Here is a 19,255-nt window from a genome sequence, read left to right as displayed (position 1 = left end):
GGTGAAATATTAGGTTGCAATATTAGGTTTATATTCCAGGCTCGGAAAGTTGCTGTGATACCTTTTGCTGCGATGCAATCTATCGTGAAATTGGGGGCCACTATTTCACCTGAGTCAGTGATGTGAAACAAGAGAGATATTTGGTTTGGATTTCAGGCCGGGAAGAAGTTGTGATCATAAGGGCCACCCTGTTTATTTAACTTGTGAAGTGAAACCATGGGGAAACTGAGTGATATTCACTTTGTATTTCAGGCTATAGGGAAGTTGTTCTCTGATATAAGCATTGAGGCCGAGGTCACACCTGTGGCCAGTGGTGGTGTGTCCAGTCCTGGATGTCCTGGACTTTAACCATGCCCCCAAGGGCTTTTCCAACCAGGACCTCCCAAATAAACCCCTCTACTCTAGAGTGAATGGTGACTTCCTCTGAGCAAGTTTAGACCAGTCAGTCTCTTGTTAACCAGACAGTGGGTTGTGGGTTCCTCCTCTTGTTAACCAGACAGTGGGTTGTGGGTTCCTCCTCTTGTTAACCAGACAGTGGGTTGTGGATTCCTCCTCTTGTTAACCAGACAGTGGGTTGTGGGTTCCTCCTCTTGTTAACCAGACAGTGAGATGTGGGTTCCTCCTCTTGTTAACCAGACAGTGGGTTGTGGGTTCCTCCTCTTGTTTAAAAGTCCAATGCAGCCATCTTTATCTCAATATAAAATTATTTCTGGGTAACAATGAAGTACCTTATTGTGATTGTTTTCAATAAAAATGCCCCCCCTCCATTTTCTCAAGCAAGAATTTAGCTAGGACTGTCTGGGAGTGGTCTGAATGGGGAGGGGGAAACTGAAAATGGAACTCTCTTTCTTATTGGTCTAATAACTCATTAGATCACATGGTGATGTCACAAGACAGGCCAAAACTCCATCCCACCAAAACGGTGAAATCTTGCATGGAGCCCCAGATCGAGGGAGATTATCAGTGGTCTTGTATGTCTTCCATTTCCTAATAATTGCCCCCACAGTTGATTTCCTCAAAACAAGCTGCTTACCTATTGCAGATTCAGTCTTCCCAGCCTGGTGCAGGTCTACAATTTTGTTTCTGGTGTCCTTTGACAGTTCTTTGGTCTTGGCCATAGTGGAGTTTGGAGTGTGACTGTTTGAGGTTGTGGACAGGTGTCTTTTATACTGATAACAAGTTCAAACAGGTGCCATTAATACAGGTAACGAGTGGAGGACAGAGGAGCCTCTTAAAGAAGAAGTTACAGGTCTGTGAGAGCCAGAAATCTTGCTTGTTTGTAGGTGACTAAATACGTATTTTCCACCATAATTTGCAAATAAATTCATTTAAAATCCTACAATGTGATTTTCTGGATTTTTTCTCCTCATTTTGTCTGTCATAGTTGAAGTGTACCTATGATGAAAATTACAGGCCTCTCTCATATTTTTAAGTGGGAGAACTTGCACAATTGGTGGCTGACTAAATACTTTTTTGCCCCACTGTATAACACAGGAAATGATGTTTGTGACTGCACTGGGGCTTTAAACTGATGGTCTTACTCTCAGACATTATTATTATTATTTTAATTTTAAATTTCACCTTTATTTAACCAGGTAGGCCAGTTGAGAACACCTTTATTTAACCAGGTAGGCCAGTTGAGAACAAGTTCTCATTTACAACTGCGACCTGGCCAAGATAAAGCAAAGCAGTTTGACACCAACAACAACACAGAGTTACACATGGAATAAACAAACACACAGTCAATAACACAATAGAAAAAAGGTCTACATACAGTGTGTACAAATGAGGTAAGATAAGGGAGGTAAGGCAATAAATAGGCCATAGTGGCAAAGTAATTACAATTTAGCAATTAAACACTGGAATAATAGCTGTGCAGAAGATGAATGTGCAAGTAGAGATACTGGGGTGCAAATGAGCCCCAAAAAATAAAAGGATGGGGATGAGGTCTTTGGATGGGCTATGTACAGATGGGCTATGTACAGGTCCAGTGATCTGTGAGCTGCTCTGACAGCTGGTGCTTAAAGTTAGAGACGGAGATATGAGTCTCCAGCTTCAGTGATTTTTGCTATTCTTATTAAGCCTACACCTTTTGTTTACTAAGCATGTGACAAATAACATTTGATGTGATGATTTGAGTGACATAGGCTTGGATAAAAGTTTGTTAAATGGATCACTCACATGCATGATACTGTGTTGTAACAGTTGGTTACTCTCTGTGTATCATAAGGAAGATGAGTGATGGTCAAAGGCATGGGCTTTATCATCTTCATCATCATTAAATATATATATTTTATTATGTTCAATTCTTTATTTTAGATGTAGTTTGTTAATATGTAGCAAAATCAATAGTATATACGTGTGTTTGTTTGTAGGTGACGTCATGGTGGGGGTAGGAGGTACAGGAGGATATATTCTTAAATCATCCGCCAACCAACCAGCTCCCTGGCCTAGTGAATTGATGGGAGAGTACCACCGGAGCGCGAGGGGAGGCGCATCGGGCACGCGGCTCACCCAACTCCCACAGCTCGAGCTCACTATATTCAGCGGCTCCGGTGCGCTCGAAACTTTATTCACTCCAGAGTCCAACACAGAGACGGACCTGTCGAGCTCTCTATTCCCCACTGCAAGCTAAGCATTCACTGGATAGAACACACGGACAACTTTTTACAGAGCTATTTCCGCCTCTCTATTTTTGGTTTTCATTACGGGACTTAAACCTGGGATTGTACCATTTAAAAAAGACGCACTTTTTGTTGTTGAAATATTTAAATGTCATGGTTTTTCATGTTCATTGTATAAATCATAATTTTGGGGTATAGTACTCGAAATATTTGAGAACAAGGGAAACTGTTACACATGTTTTCCAACCTCTGAAGAAGACTTAACAAGTTACTCGTCCTTGGGGGTTCGATAACAAGTGCCATGATTGCCAAGGTCTTCTGTTGGGATTGCCTTACTGCTCAACTCGTCTAAGGAGCCAGCCATGTCCTTTTGTCTGCTCTACTTCTGTCACGGAGAGAGGGCTCGGAGTGGCGGACGCGCACGAATGTGAATTACATTGCAGTCAACTACCCTACTTCAAAGCACTTCAGATATCCGCACAGTTCCCCAAACAAGTGTTTAGGAGTTGTACCGCGGGCGACTGAACGGGACTACTCACATGTTCCTCTCTCCAAGGGATGGTTCTTGATCATCCGCGGGCAGGAGCGACTTTGCGGCTCCTACAGCAGGAGACGTTTTCTTGTTTTGGGGGAAATCGGAATTAAAGGGAAATGAGACCTGTACTTTGCTACTTCCTGCTCTGTACATCGTACCTGCTGAATGCTGTTGCTGAGGTATGATAGACATAAGGGCTTTTCGCAACCACTTTCTACGGGTTTGAATAAGACTATCCATGGTGGCAGGCTACAGTCAGGCACAGTGCATGCCTCTCTCTCTCGCTGTCACACTCTTGCTGGCGCGGGGGGTCGTTTTGCGGGGTTGAGTGTGGGGGCGAATGGGTAGAGGGTAGTCTAGGGACTTCGGGGTCCTGGTGCTGTCCTTAGCGCGCATTTGTTCTGGAGAAGGGGCTTTGCTTGCCAGTAGTCGACATTGTTGCATGTTGTTTTACAAGTTGTGGGACACAACTATTTATAGACTTAACAATTGAGTAATACGGTACTTGTCACAAAGTGCATAGATTTAGCATATTTTGGATACACGTTATTTTGATTTTGCAAACATATTAGGTCTACTTGTATTTATATATAAAATGTTCTTTCTCAACCATTTTGTGCTGACTTTGTGCATATTAAGTCATAAAAGACTATTAGATTTTTTTTAGTGCTATTTAATCTGCTAAAAAACGAACAAACAAGAAGCAAACTTGTAGCCCTGAGGCGACACAAATGTTTTGCAATATCAGCACCACCCCACTTGCCATATGAATGCATTGCATAGAACGCTTTCAGAAACAAGCATTGTAACTGCACCAAGAAACATATTTGACTTATTTTTGGCGGTCGATCCAAATCTGTTTATGCGTGAGCCAACTGTGACAACGTTATGGTTGAGCCAGCCAAACGCTTTCATGGGAACCGCACTTGGGATATATAAATAGCCTAGGCTCTGTCGCTGTGAGGCCAAACACTCCTTCCAGCTTTAGAGAGAAACCTAGTATCCGCAACAAGTCACAAGTGCAAGTGTAGCGGACGGCCTGTGAACAAGACTCAAGAGAGCCGAACATGCATGCTGTAATGGGCACACCTTTGCGTCATTTTTCCTCTCCATTAACCTGCATTAATAAGTCAATAATAGATAATGACGCAATGTATGCGTTCTTTTACAGTCCATGTGTGTCTTTAATCTTCATTGTAATCGTTTTGTCTTGATTTTGTGTGTGTGTAGGAAGTCCCGCAGGAGTTGATAGAGAGACTGTCCCACAGCGAAATCCACAGCATCAGCGACCTCCAGCGGCTATTGGACTCCGAGATAGACGCCCCCGTAGGTAAATTCTGTCTCTTGATACTTTCACGCACACGAACTGTGATTCCATTCCACTGAACTTTGCTCGAACCCCAATCTGTCGCACTGGGCGATACCAGAAAGGTGTTTACTTGTATTTATAAGTCACTTAGAACGGTGTCATAAAATTGACTAGGGGAAAGAACGATGATACCGAATGTATGAAGGTCGTACAGACGCAGCAGACATTATTTGGGCATACCCGATTGGATAGAGTTACTGATTCAGCGGCAGCAAATGCATGTTTTAGTTATTCTCTTGATTCACTGAGTGGGAGTTGCCGGAGCCTGTGGTGCTCTCCGTATCATTCTTACCTTGGGATCTCAGCAGCCAGTCAGCATGCTTCTTCAACAACTGTTGCTATGAAATGAATGGACTGACTGGTCAAGCTGCTCTCGGCACCGAGCGCGTAAAAGGCTTTGTGCCCCGCTGCTCGGCCCGGAGACATTTGGCGGGGATTATATGTATTCATTTGGGTCTTTTTAATTAGCTCATTGAAAACAGACAAACAAACAACAACGACACGGGAGCGTGTTAAGGCAGGGTCTCGTGGAGGAAATGCTCCCGGATTTGTACTCGAGGCCAGGGATGAGGGAAGGCCAGGTTTTCTGGAACAGAAAGTGGTGCATCCTACTTGGGAACTGATAACGAAAACACCAGCGCGAGATAAGACGCGTCTGACTCTGTAGTGTACACATGTGACATAGAAGGTGGACTTTCACCGCGGTATTTATTTTCCCGGACTCTATTTAGCAGTTGTCACCCACACTATGCTGGCTTTATGGTACTCAGGGTGCTGTGGCTGTAAACGAATAGGGACATGCGGCGCGTTGAACGGTGGCTGTAAACGGATAGGCGCATGCGGCGCACAGGGTGCAGCGAGCACAGCTTTTCTGCCGCAGTCATGTTCATTGGCATTGGAGGTGGTTGTCTCTTGTCGAGAGCAATCTAGCTGTCTGTCTCTGGCTCTTTTGAAGGGGAGATTCGGTTACAAGGGTGCGCTGGCACAAACTGTTTGAGTTCACATGAGCCACTATTTACACAGGCCACCCGCCATATATCAAATCTGGGCTTTCCCCAAGTCTGTCTTGTGGATGGAAATGGATAATTATATAATTGGCTTTTTAAACACCTGTGTTGGTAATGGAAGGTCTAGCTCATATACCAACTATGATTTCTATTAACCATATGATTCATGTTGGTGCTGTTGCTCCAAGAAACATTTGCTCCTATTCACTAATTAAATAGCCAATGGGCTTTTCTTTGGTTTGACTTATATACAGGGTTCATTACATCACTCACACCTATGTTGGGGTACAGATACAGGCCTATGTCATTGGTCATTTTATCCACATTTCCTATTGGCAAATTCAGTTAACTTTATTGAATCACCAATGGTTAAACTTGTCTTGTGTCTCCTATCAGATCAACATAGCAATAACATTTCCTTGGATTATTACAACACACAAACACAGCACATGTGGAATATAGCAGGCCTACATTATGAAAGGACTTTTCCTCCACAATTCAGCTCGTCATCATATCGGTTGGACTGAGTGGAGTCTGAAATAGGTCTCAGTAGGGCTGGTTCTAGCAGCTAGCCTTAGCATGAGAGGATGTGTTTATAATTTAATTGAAATGCCTCCCTTCAAACAGTGGAATGTGTTCTGTTACCTGCCTGATTATTACTACCAGTACATACATCTGTCTGGAGGCCAACAGACTGCCTGATTATTATTACCAGTACATACATCTGTCTGGAGGCCAACAGACTGCCTGATTATTATTACCAGTACATACATCTGTCTGGAGACCAACAGACTGCCTGATTATTACTACCAGTACATACAATCTGTCTGGAGGCCAACAGACTGCCTGATTATTACTACCAGTACATACATCTGTCTGGAGGCTAACAGACTGCCTGATTATTACTACCAGTACATACAATCTGTCTGGAGGCCAACAGACTGCCTGATTATTATTACCAGTACATACATCTGCCTGGAGACCAACAGACTGCCTGATTATTATTACCAGTACATACATCTGCCTGGAGACCAACAGACTGCCTGATTATTATTACCAGTACATACATCTGTCTGGAGACCAACAGACTGCCTGATTATTACTACCAGTACATACATCTGTCTGGAGGCCAACAGACTGCCTGATTATTATTACCAGTACATACATCTGTCTGGAGGCCAACAGACTGCCTGATTATTATTACCAGTACATACATCTGCCTGGAGGCCAACAGACTGCCTGATTATTACTACCAGTACATACAATCTGTCTGGAGGCCAACAGACTGCCTGATTATTATTACCAGTACATACATCTGCCTGGAGACCAACAGACTGCCTGATTATTATTACCAGTACATACATCTGCCTGGAGACCAACAGACTGCCTGATTATTATTACCAGTACATACATCTGTCTGGAGACCAACAGACTGCCTGATTATTACTACCAGTACATGCATCTGTCTGGAGGCCAACAGACTGCCTGATTATTATTACCAGTACATACATCTGCCTGGAGGCCAACAGACTGCCTGATTATTATTACCAGTACATACATCTGTCTGGAGGCCAACAGACTGCCTGATTATTATTACCAGTACATACATCTGCCTGGAGGCCAACAAGACTGCCTGATTATTACTACCAGTACATACATCTGTCTGGAGGCCAACAGACTGCCTGATTATTATTACCAGTACATACATCTGCCTGGAGGCCAACAGACTGCCTGATTATTATTACCAGTACATACATCTGCCTGGAGGCCAACAGACTGCCTGATTATTACTACCAGTACATACATCTGTCTGGAGACCAACAGACTGCCTGATTATTACTACCAGTACATACATCTGTCTGGAGGCCAACAGACTGCCTGATTATTATTACCAGTACATACATCTGCCTGGAGGCCAACAGACTGCCTGATTATTACTACCAGTACATACATTTGTCTGGAGGCCAACAGACTGCCTGATTATTACTACCAGTACATACATCTGTCTGGAGGCCAACAGACTGCCTGATTATTATTACCAGTACATACATCTGCCTGGAGGCCAACAGACTGCCTGATTATTACTACCAGTACATACATCTGCCTGGAGGCCAACAGACTGCCTGATTATTATTACCAGTACATACATCTGTCTGGAGGCCAACAGACTGCCTGATTATTACTACCAGTACATACATCTGTCTGGAGGCCAACAGACTGCCTGATTATTATTACCAGTACATACATCTGCCTGGAGGCCAACAGACTGCCTGATTATTATTACCAGTACATACATCTGCCTGGAGGCCAACAGACTGCCTGATTATTACTACCAGTACATACATCTGTCTGGAGACCAACAGACTGCCTGATTATTACTACCAGTACATACATCTGTCTGGAGGCCAACAGACTGCCTGATTATTATTACCAGTACATACATCTGCCTGGAGGCCAACAGACTGCCTGATTATTACTACCAGTACATACATCTGCCTGGAGGCCAACAGACTGCCTGATTATTACTACCAGTACATACATCTGCCTGGAGGCCAACAGACTGCCTGATTATTATTACCAGTACATACATCTGCCTGGAGGCCAACAGACTGCCTGATTATTACTACCAGTACATACATTTGTCTGGAGGCCAACAGACTGCCTGATTATTACTACCAGTACATACATCTGTCTGGAGGCCAACAGACTGCCTGATTATTATTACCAGTACATACATCTGCCTGGAGGCCAACAGACTGCCTGATTATTACTACCAGTACATACATCTGCCTGGAGGCCAACAGACTGCCTGATTATTATTACCAGTACATACATCTGTCTGGAGGCCAACAGACTGCCTGATTATTACTACCAGTACATACATCTGTCTGGAGGCCAACAGACTGCCTGATGGGCCAGTAGGCTGCCAGGCAGGCCATTGAAAGACCTTAGACGCCAGCCAGAGGTGTATTTTCAGAGCTTTTGTTGTGAACGGCAGGACAGTAAAGCTAGTTACAGGAGAGAGGGACTGTACAAGGGACTGGGTCCTGCCTGTCAGAAAGTAGAGGGGGGGGTGAGAGAGAGAGATGGAGAGAGAGGGAGAGAGAGAGAGATATGGAGAGAGACGGAGAGAGAGAGAGATATGGAGAGAGAGCGAGAGAGAGAGATGGAGAGAGAGAGAGAGAAAACTGTCAGTTATCTATATCTGTTTGTCCCATGGCATATGTTGCAACCATTGCATCCTAAACCCTTAACCCCTAGCCACTTCTTGAACTCTTATACCTTGTTGACAGATAGGAGTTCTCACCCTCTTCAACTTTGGGAGAAGGGAGGGATGTGTCAGTGTCATTTAGAAGGAGACCTTCAGGGCTTATCTGGTCTTGGCGTGTGTTTTATATGGGTCTGTGCAGTGATGAGAGTCTGCAGTGATGAGAGTCTGCAGTGATGAGAGTCTGCAGTATTGAGAGTCTGCAGTGTCGAGAGCCTGCAGTGTCGAGAGCCTGCAGTGTCGAGAGCAGCCTCAGGGGCATGTAGGAGGTCCATGGTGGACGGGAGGGTGATTGTGTGTGTGTGTGTGTGTGTGTGTGTGTGTGTGTGTGTGTGTGAACATGCACGTGTATGTGTTTTGGCGTGTATGCGCTTGTGTGTGTATGTCAGGGAGTCAGTGAAGAGCAGTCAGCAAGGTGATGGTCTCTTCAGACAGGGTGACAGCTGAGATGACCTGCTGAAGTCTCGCCCCCCTGTCCCCCCTGGAGCCAGTCTCCTCTCCCCCTCTCCTCTCATCTTCCCCAGCCTCTTGGTCTGGCCTGTTCTTATCTGTCTATACTGAAGGACTGACAGAAAGGGGAACCTGACTCCTGACATGAGGCCTGAGGTGGAGAGGTGGAGTATCTGTAGCCTGTATTCCTGGCTGCACTTCACTCTACAGGGAAAGGTTGTGCAACAACAACCTGAACCTACAGCTCTGCTCTGCCTGTTTACCTACAGTTGGCAAAAGTTCAGGGCCTGTATTCTCAAAGCTTCTCAGAGTTCTGATCTAGGATCAGTCTTTGCCTTTTAATAAGATTATATGGACATGGGGGACCTGATTCTAGATCAGCATTCCTACTCCGATTAAGACAAAATACTCCCACTGGGGAAAAACTGGTTGAATCAACATTGTTTCCACTTCATTTCAACCCAAAAAATTAATGGAATGATGTTGAATCAATGTGGAAATCTGGTTGGATTACAAAAAAGTAATGACAACTCAACCCAATGTAAATTAAAACTAGACATTGAACTGACGCCTGTGCTCAGTGGGCTGATACACTATCTCACAGGAAGAACCATTTCCATTTCTCCATGACCAGGGTGTGAGGAATGCCTACTGGAGGCAGAGAAGTCAGGCGCAGGAGAGCAGACGGTGTTACAACGGTGCAGTTTCATAATAAAAATCACAGTGAACAAAAACAATAGATACAATGGGACAGAACCCCTTGGTGCGCCAGACATAACGTGCACATACACTTACAATAAACAATTCCAGACAAGGACATGTGGGGAACAGAGGGTTAAATACACAACATGTAATTATGGAATTGGAACCAGGTGTGTGGGAAGACAAGACAAAACAAATGGAAAATGAAAGGTGGATCGGCGATGGCTAGAATGCCGGCGATGCCGACCGCCGAATGCCGCACGAACAAGGAGAGGGACTGACTTCGGTGGAAGTCGTGACACAGGGCCTGTATTCATAAGATGTCTCAGAGTAGGAAAGGCAACACTGATCCTAGATCAGCACTCCTACTCTGAGATACTTTATGAAAACAGGTCCAGAAGTGTTGTGTCAGCAGGTAGCATGCTGACAGTGAAAGGGGGAGTCAAACATAGAGAGAGAGAGAGACAGAGAGAGAGAGAGACACACAGAGAGAGAGAGAGACAGAGAGAGAGAGAGAGACAGTCTCCTACCTAATAGAGGGAGTAATTTAGGAGTCATCAGAGGCAGTGTGATTCATGGCTGGAGACTGAGAAGGCTGCTGCAGGCAGCAGGCGTGTCATTACCAACAAGCCTTTACCTAAACCTTACCTGGAGTAGACAGGAGAGAGGAGGAGGGGGGTTCCTTACAGAGGTAGCATTATATCTTTCTCTGTTTTTTCTTGTTTACTGTCTGTCTCTTCCTCTCTCTCCTTTCTTTTTTCTTTCTCTCTCTTGCTCATTCAGTCTGCTTCTGTGTCTTCATGCTTGCCTCTCTCTCGGTCTATCCATATCCGTTTCTCTCTTCTCCCCTGTCTCTGTCTATCCTTCTCTCTCTCTCGCTCTAATCACTATGTCCATCCATCTCCCTCCCTTCCCCCTCCCTCTCTCTTTCTCTCCCAGCCTGCTTTCTTCATGTAGAAAGGAAAACAACAGAAAGGTCTTTTGTGATGCTGAAAAAGCAGTAGTCAGTCCATAAAGGACTCCTTTATATGGCGTCTCCTTTTCTCTCTCCAGCCACTCTGACATGGCCTGTCTCCTCCCAGTGTCCATTGCCGTGACGCCCTCCCTGCTTGTCTTCCTTCTTCTCTGCCTGCCCCTCCCTCCCTCCCTCCCTCCCTCCCTCCCTCCCTCCCTCCCTCCCTCCCTCCCTCCCACTGCCTGCCTCCCCCTCTCCTTCCCTCCCTCCCTGCCTGCCTCCCCCTCTCCTTCCCTCCCTGCCTGCCTGCCTGCCTCCCCCTCTCCTTCCCTCCCTCCTTGCCTGCCTCCCCCTATCCTTCCTTTCCTCCCTCCCAACCTGCCTGCCTCCCCCTCTCCTTCACTCCCTTCCTCCCTGCCTGCCTCCCCCTCTCCTTCCCTCCCTGCCTGCCTGCCTCCCCCTCTCCTTCACTCCCTCCCTCCCTGCCTGCCTCCCCCTCTCCTTCCCTCCCTGCCTGCCTGCCCCCCCTCTCCTTTCCTCCCTCCTTGCCTGCGTCCCCCATCCTTCCTTCACTCCCTCCCTCCCCCTATCCTTCCTTTCCTCCCTCCCAACCTGCCTGCCTCCCCCTCTCCTTCACTCCCTTCCCACCTAGAGAGAGAAAGGGGGAGACTAGATAGAGAGAAATTAAGGGGGATTGAGAGGTAGAGAGGTAGGGGGTAGAGAGATAAAAAGGGAGAGAGAGAGACGGGGAAAGGTAGAGAAAGATAAAGAGAGGGAGAGCAAGAGAAGGAGGGATGGAGGAAGAGAGAAGGGTAAACGGAGAAAGGTTAAGGGGCGAGTGAGAGAGAGACAGAAAGAGAAGCAGGCTGGGAGTTCTGTCAGTGACCCAAAGCGTTAAAAGGTTGTTAGGTGGAGACATCAGGCAGCTGTCACAACCTGTTTCACTGACAGGAGGGCAGACAGGACAGAGTGTGTGTGTGTTAGTGTGCGTGTCTGAATGTGTGCTTGCACGTCCTGCGTGTCCATGCGTGCATGTTTGTGTGTCTGACTGAGTGCATATGTGTGTGTGTCCGTGTATGCGTGCATGCGTGTTTTAGCGTGTGTGTTTGTGTGCCTTAGTGTACATGAGCCTACTTGACACAGTGATACCTATAGGTTTTGTGTTGGGCTAAACGGCAGGGAGACTGGGCTACCCAAGCAGAGCAGGTAAACATTAATCACTTCCTCTAGGGAGGGAAATCTTTTCTGGGTCACAGCTGTCTGACTGGGACGGTAGGTACCCTAGCTGTTATAAGCAAAAGATAGCTGGTTCAAATCCCAGAGCCGACTAGGTGAAAAAAATCTGTCAATGTGCCCTTGAGCAAGACATTTAACCCTATTTGCTCCTGTGGTTGCTCTGGATAAGAGGGTCTGCTAAATGACTCGAATGTAAATGACTGACTAGCTGGCAGAAGCAAAGGCCCGCTCTCTCTCTCTTCCCACTGCCTGGGAAATGTTTAGGCTTGACAAGGCCTCGAAATGCAGCATACAGATGTAAATAAATAAGCAAACAGAGGTTTATATAGACCTTGTACAGGAGAAGAAAAGCCTTTTAAACGTCTCATCTATAGCACAAAGGAGCTGTAAGTGAAGTCCTTGTGTTTACCTGAAGGCTTTGTCTAATGGTTGACTCTGGGCTTTACGTTGTTATGAGCATAGTGAGTTGAGTTCTGATGTGTGTGTGTTTAGGTTTCCGTTGTGTGTGTGTGTGTGTGTTCAGTATATGTGAACAGGTATGAGGTTGTGTCCCTTGAACAGGTGGGCTACCAGAGAGAGGACCCACCTGATCTGTAAACAGTGTCTCAGAAAGCTTCTGGACAGTCCAGCCTCTGTTCCCTGATCCACTGAACAGCCCTTTATCGTTTTACTGCTGTGTGTGTGTGTGTGCGTGCACGCCAGTCATGAGTGTGTGTGTGTGTGTGTGTGTGTGTGCGTGCACGCCAGTCATGAGTGTGTGTGTGTGTGTGTGTGTGTGTGTGTGTGTGTGTGTGTGCACGCCAGTCATGAGTGTGTGTGTGTGTGTTTGCGGTCTGTACCATGAGTGTGTGTTACTTTGGCACCAGATCCTATAATAAAATGCATACTCTGGGTGGGGACCAAAACAAGCTGGGATTATCAGATGACCATGACTGTAATAAGGTGAGCAAGCTACAGTAAACTGTTAGCGTTCAGTTAGCTAACAGCCCTGCACTGTACTGTGGCACCATGACTGTAATAAGGTGAGCAAGCTACAGTAAACTGTTAGCGTTCAGTTAGCTAACAGCCCTGCACTGTACTGTGGCACCATGACTGTAATAAGGTGAGCTAGCTACAGTAAACTGTTAGCATTCAGTTAGCTAACAGCCCTGCACTGTACTGTGGCACCATGACTGTAATAAGGTGAGCAAGCTACAGTAAACTGTTAGCATTCAGTTAGCTAACAGCCCTGCACTGTACTGTGGCACCATGACGGTAATAAGGTGAGCAAGCTACAGTAAACTGTTAGCATTCAGTTAGCTAACAGCCCTGCACTGTACTGTGGCACCATGACTGTAATAAGGTGAGCTAGCTACAGTAAACTGTTAGCGTTCAGTTAGCTAACAGCCCTGCACTGTACTGTGGCACCATGACTAAACATAATTGCACTCAACGTAATTGTACACTTTCTGCCAAAAGTCAACATTTAAGCAAACATTTCCTATAAATAGTGATGTAAAACCACTAATTAGACTACTTGGCTGATGGGGGTTGATGACCACCTGTGAAACGACCACCTTGGTTTACATTACAAGATGGCCACGTGTGTGACTCAACTGTAGCCGCTGCATTCCTTCTGTGAAAGTCTCCCCCTCCTCCCACTGTGTTTAGTAATGGGTGAATAAGACTGAGCATGTAATTACACACTAAGAAAAGAGGCTTCCCTAAAGGTTATTTTGGAAGGGTGATGGTTCTATGCGGAACCATAAGGATTCAATGAACCCATTGAGCCCTTCGATGGTTCTTTGCAGTTCAGAAAAGGGTTTCTCTGTTAGTGATAATTAAAATGTAGGGGTGGTGGCTCATTAGAATATTTCGGGGCATGGTTTGCTCAAAGCTCATTTTGTACAACCGTGAGTGAGAGTGTCATTCCAGTTGATATCACCTGTGTTGTTATGACGTATCATTGCAAATCTGACTATGTCCAGTGACTGTGCCTTGTGACAGACTCACATATGGCCTTATGTCAACTGAGAACTGTTGTCTACCTCAGTTCTCACTTTTCCCCTCAGCGAGTCCCAGCAGTTCCAGGCCTAGCACACCTGATCCAACTTGTCAATTACCACAATAATAACACCTATGGGATTCAAACAATATAATATGGCTAACTAAAATTACAACATTTATGGTTCTTCAAACAGTACTACATAGAACATTTAAGATTGATGAAGGTTCTTTATAGAACCATTGTCCATAAAGTTTCTATAAAGAACCTTAAAAAGGGCTCTGTATAGCTCCAAAATGGGTTGTAACCATAGCGGAATCCTTTTTTGGTGCTATATAGAACCTTTGATTAATGGTTCTGTATAGAACCTTAGGAAAGGGTTCTATATAGCACCAACAAGGGATCCTGCATCAATCTTAAATGTTCTTTGTAGTACCGTTTGAAGAACCATACAGGTTTTTAAGCAAAAGAACCCTATTTATCACTATTTAGAAGCATTTCGTTTTAGTGTGTCTAAGGTCTATGGCATGGTTTGAAACATACTATCTAGATCATGTTTAGTGTGTACATTAAGGTCTATGGCATGGTTTGAAACATACTATCTAGATCATGTTTAGTGTGTACATTAAGGTCTATGGCATGGTTTGAAACATACTATCTAGATCATGTTTAGTGTGTACATTAAGGTCTATGGCATGGTTTGAAACACACTATCTAGATCATGTTTGCTGTAACCCCTACTGGAGGAGGCTTGTGGTCGACTGTTTTGCAGCTGAACAACTATGATGATGGTGATTATTGTCGAGGTATGACATCATCAACCGTCTGCCAAGCCAATAAAGGCGGTTCATTTAACTCATTAAGCCGGTGACTAGGAATGTTTGTTGTGTAGAAGCAGGCTCCATAAAACATCAATGGAGGAAATGACGTAGTCTTTAGGTGAGGACCACACTAGCCACTTGTACCACAATGTAATTCACCTCCAATTAATTAAGCTCTAGTGGGCTTGTAAAGTGTCACTAATGTAGGCTTGAGTGGTGAAACTGGGGTGAACGTGCTTGGTTGAGTAAGCTTCCTTTCTCTGTGTGTGTTTGTGTGTGTGTGTGTGTGTGTGTGTGTGTGTGTGTGTGTGTGTGTGTGTGTGTGTGTGTGTGTGTACGTGTGTGTGTACGTGTGTACGTGTGGATGAGTGAGTCTCTGCGACTGTGTGTGTCCGTGTGTTTGTGTGTGTGGGCGTGAGTGTCTGCGACTGTGTATGTGTGTGCGTATGTGTGTGTCGAGACATTGCATTAACACGGCTGCCTTCTGTTTTGACGAGGTGCGGAAAATGAGGTCATCGAAGAGACCAAGCCGATGCAGAAGCATCATAAGAACTACTCCCAACAGCATGGCTACTCAGACCTGAAGAGCTCACAGATACACAGCCGACGCAAGAGGAGCGTTGGTAGGTCTGCAACGCCACACAATCATCACATTACAACACATTACAACACAATACAGGGTTCACACACACAGGCTACGTTTGAACCAAGGCATGACAATGAATGGATATGATGTTAGGTTGTGTTTACTGAGGCACTTATAATGAAGACAAGACATCTATCTACCAAATGTTTACCCTAGGATTCATGGGAGATTATCGCTGGTGAGGAAAGGGAGGGGTTACCGGTCTAGGGGAGCCTATGATTGGCTGTGGCGTGTAGATCTAAGACACACATGTCGGGAGGAGAAAGAAGTATCCTTAAGCGAGGAAATTCCAGGCATTCAGTGTTCATGTCTCAACTCGCCGGGCCTTGACTTGTATTACCTGGGAGAGTGCCACGCGGGTATAGGCATCCTCTGATAGAGGTCTGGAGAGGAGCCTAGTGTGTCGCTTGTAGGGATGTGTGACGGACGGGGTTCGAACCCGGGTCTTCCATATGACTGTATTAGCCCACTAAGCCACTCTTCAGGTACTCCTCACACAAGAAGTCTCCGGGCCTTAGTTACAGCCTGTAACTATGGGTTCTTCCTGGTTAGATTATGTACCATACCAAGAGGATGAGTAGTACTGCAGATGTTGTTGGCATCCAAACAAGCACTCACTCACTGTACTGTGTGCACGCGCACCAGCCTTGTTGTATAATGGTGGCATATTGTACTCGGTACTCTATTCTTTCTGGAGCACACCACAGGCTTCTCAGGGCATCACGTCTCAAATGAAGGGCTGGTCATGCCTTGCCTGCTGTTTGAATATACGTGCCAGTCACAGGAGGTTGGTGGCACCTTACTTGGGGAGGACGGGATCGTGGTAAAGGCTGGAATGTTATCAAACACATGGTTTCCATGGTGCCAGTCCATTTGCTCCGTTCCAGCCATTATTATGAGCCGTCCTCCCCTCAGCAGCCTCCACTGGTGCCAGCACCCTTAGAAACAGGCGCATTATTCATGTCCTTTATCATAAGCCCTACATGCAGACATAAGGCTGTTTGGCCTAATCTAGGTGCATTAGAGCAGAACAAAGGAGCAGTCTTTCTCTAGAGTCTCCACTCACTCAGTTACTACCCAAACTCCTCAGGTCATAGGTCACGTCTCTTTATGTGGATTTGTCATCTTTTCCTTTGTGAATCTTCCTGGATCAGCCTTTAGTGCTGGTTAGGGTTTGAATGTGGTTAGGAGCTGATCCTGAATCAGTGATCAGTGATGTAGATGACATACTTAAGGGTGCTCAGAGATCTGAGTGTGTGTAGGGGTGAAAGATAAGAATAGCATACGTTCTGAAAGTAGTGTATCGTCCGATGGTCAGAAAACCAATGTACTGCTTCTAGCCAGTTCCATGATACAGCATCTAACAACCATTATAAACTGGGTAGAACGAGCGCTGAATGCTGATTGTCCGAAAGCCGTGGTATTTTACGTATTTTATTAGGATCCCCATTAGCTGCTACAAAAGCAGCAGCTACTCTTCCTGGGGTCCTCACAAAACATGAGACAGTATACCAGGGGTATGACAAAACATTTATTTTTACTGTTCTAAATACGTTTGTAACCAGTTTATAACAGCAATATGGCACCTCGGGGGTTTGTGGTATATCTCCAATATAGAACAGTCCTTAGCCGTGGTGTATTGGCCATATACCGCATCCCCTCGTGCCTTATTGCTTAACTGTACTACATTGTTTAATTAAAAATCATCTGAGTGTATATCTAAGTACCTCTCTTTCTCCTCCCCCCTCTCTCTCTCTCCAGAGGAGGCGGTGCCTGCGGTGTGTAAGACGCGGACGGTGATCTATGAGATCCCGCGCAGCCAGGTGGACCCCACGGCTGCCAACTTCCTGATATGGCCGCCGTGTGTGGAAGTCAAGAGGTGCACGGGATGCTGCAACACCAGCAACATGCGCTGCCACCCCTCACGCAGGCACCACCGCACCGTTAAGGTGAGAGAGGAATGCAGTTTTCACACACGCACACACACGCACGCGCACACACACACACACACACACACACACACACACACACACACACACACACTTTCCTCCCATTCACATGGGTAAGTGTACAGTAAATCATGCAGGTTGATTCAGTACAAAAGAAGTGCTTAGGACATGTTCCCTCCCTCCCTCCCTCTGTCTCTGTCTCCATCCCCCTTCACCAGGCATTTGGCCTTCTCCCAAAATGTATTGTATACTCCCACACTCCGTTTTAGCCCCCTCGACGCCACCTCTCCCTCCCTCCCTCCCTCTCTCCCTCCATCTCTTGGTTGGTGAGGGTCCAGGGTGTCTGTGCCAGGCAGGGAGAGACGGTACTTGGGTGGGAGGGAGGTAGTAAGGGTAGAGGGCTACAGCTAGGGCAGCAGCTGGAGGGTAGATCAAGGAGCACCAGCAGAGAGAGAAAGAGGGAGAGGTGAATGAGACAGAGGAGAGAGAGAGGGGGAGGGAAAGAGAGAGATGGGGGAGAGAGAGAGAGAGAGAGAGAGAGAGGGAAGGAAAGAGAGAGAGAGATGGGATAGAGGAGAGAGAGAGGAAGGGAAGGAGAGAGAGAGGGAGGGAAAGAGAGAGAGGGGAGAAAGAGAGAGAGATGAGGGCAGAGAGAGAGGGAGGAAGAGAGAGAGAGAGAGAGGCCAGAGAGATAAATATGGCGACAGAGATAGAAGCAGACAGAGAGAGACAGAAATACAGCAGTGTATGGTATGGTAAACAGGTTGTAAAGCCCAGTTGCCATCTGTGTGTCTTGACTGTCCTGCGTGTCCCATTCCGGCAAGCCCCTGTCACAACTCTCTGCCTGTGTTCCTGTAAGCAGGCAGAGAGAGAGAGAGAGGGAGGGAGAGAGAAGGAGTGTTGGGTGGGGGGAGTGTTCTAGCAGTATTTTACGGTAACTAACACCCCTTGTTAGTCTGAAAAACCCCCTGCCTCTGTTTCTCCTCAGAGGAGACACCGCTGACTTCAGTTGGGATGTGTTCCTGGTCTATTTACACTTCAGCTTGTTACTGCTTCTGGTCCCTGTGTGTTTATCTATCATGGAAGCAAGCAAAGTACTGTGCGGTGTAGGATGGCTGGGAACGAATAGGGGGAGCATAGGAGCACATCCTGTTCTTAAATATCTCTTGAATGTGTGTCTTTGCTGATCTTGTGTGTTTGTATGAGACAGTATCGCTGTACTCTATCCATCGTGCTGATCTTGCCTGGTCACATGCTGGTGAGACATGGTTATCAGCTGTCATGCAAACCTCCACTGCTGCACCATGCCAGGGCTTCAGCTTTGGAGATAGCGCCGCGATATCCGCTAGCCAGAGTAATAACAAAAATACCATCACCAGTTTCCTGGCTCAGCAGTACTGGCCAGTCAGCTTTCAAAGGGATAGGCGGCCATTTTGTGTCAGGACATTGGCTATCTGGGGTGCAGTTGCAGAAGTGGTCTAGCGTTCTCCATAGAGGACTGAGTGACTGGGAGGAACAAGTGGTCCACTGTGGCTCTCAGTGGGTACGGCAGTGCTTAGTCATGATGTCTGAGTGGCCTCCACTGTAGTCTCGCCCTCACCTGGCCTGTCTGCTTGCTTGTCTGTCTGTCTCCTTGACAGCTCACTGTCCTTCTGTCTGTCTGTCCACTCCTTAAAAGAAGCCCAGGGGGAAAACACTACAATGTTAAG

The 19,255-nt window shown here is 46.2% G+C and overlaps 1 protein-coding gene across 2 annotated transcripts in view; it reads left to right on the top strand.

Annotated features, from left to right (window-relative positions):
* The first annotated feature begins 2,539 nt into the window (after window positions 1–2,539).
* Window positions 2,540–19,255, top strand: part of LOC110518436 (platelet-derived growth factor subunit A) — a 39,075-nt gene continuing 22,359 nt past the window's right edge. Inside the window, exons 1-4 of one of the 2 annotated variants that reach the window (XM_036939075.2) lie at window positions 2,540–3,338; window positions 4,390–4,489; window positions 15,449–15,574; window positions 17,359–17,546. In XM_036939075.2, the coding sequence (XP_036794970.2) occupies window positions 3,276–3,338; window positions 4,390–4,489; window positions 15,449–15,574; window positions 17,359–17,546 (477 nt within the window). In that variant the 5' untranslated portion in view covers window positions 2,540–3,275. The remainder of the gene's footprint in view (window positions 3,339–4,389; window positions 4,490–15,448; window positions 15,575–17,358; window positions 17,547–19,255) is intronic. The other variant, XM_090194238.1, reaches the window with a different exon arrangement.

The sequence above is a fragment of the Oncorhynchus mykiss genome, chromosome 12 (assembly GCF_057628025.1).
Source record: "Oncorhynchus mykiss isolate SJ-2025 chromosome 12, ASM5762802v1, whole genome shotgun sequence".
Classification (NCBI taxonomy): Eukaryota; Metazoa; Chordata; class Actinopteri; order Salmoniformes; family Salmonidae; genus Oncorhynchus; species Oncorhynchus mykiss.
The sequence above is the reverse complement of the archived record's forward strand: the minus strand, read 5'-3'. Positions and strand labels throughout refer to the sequence as shown.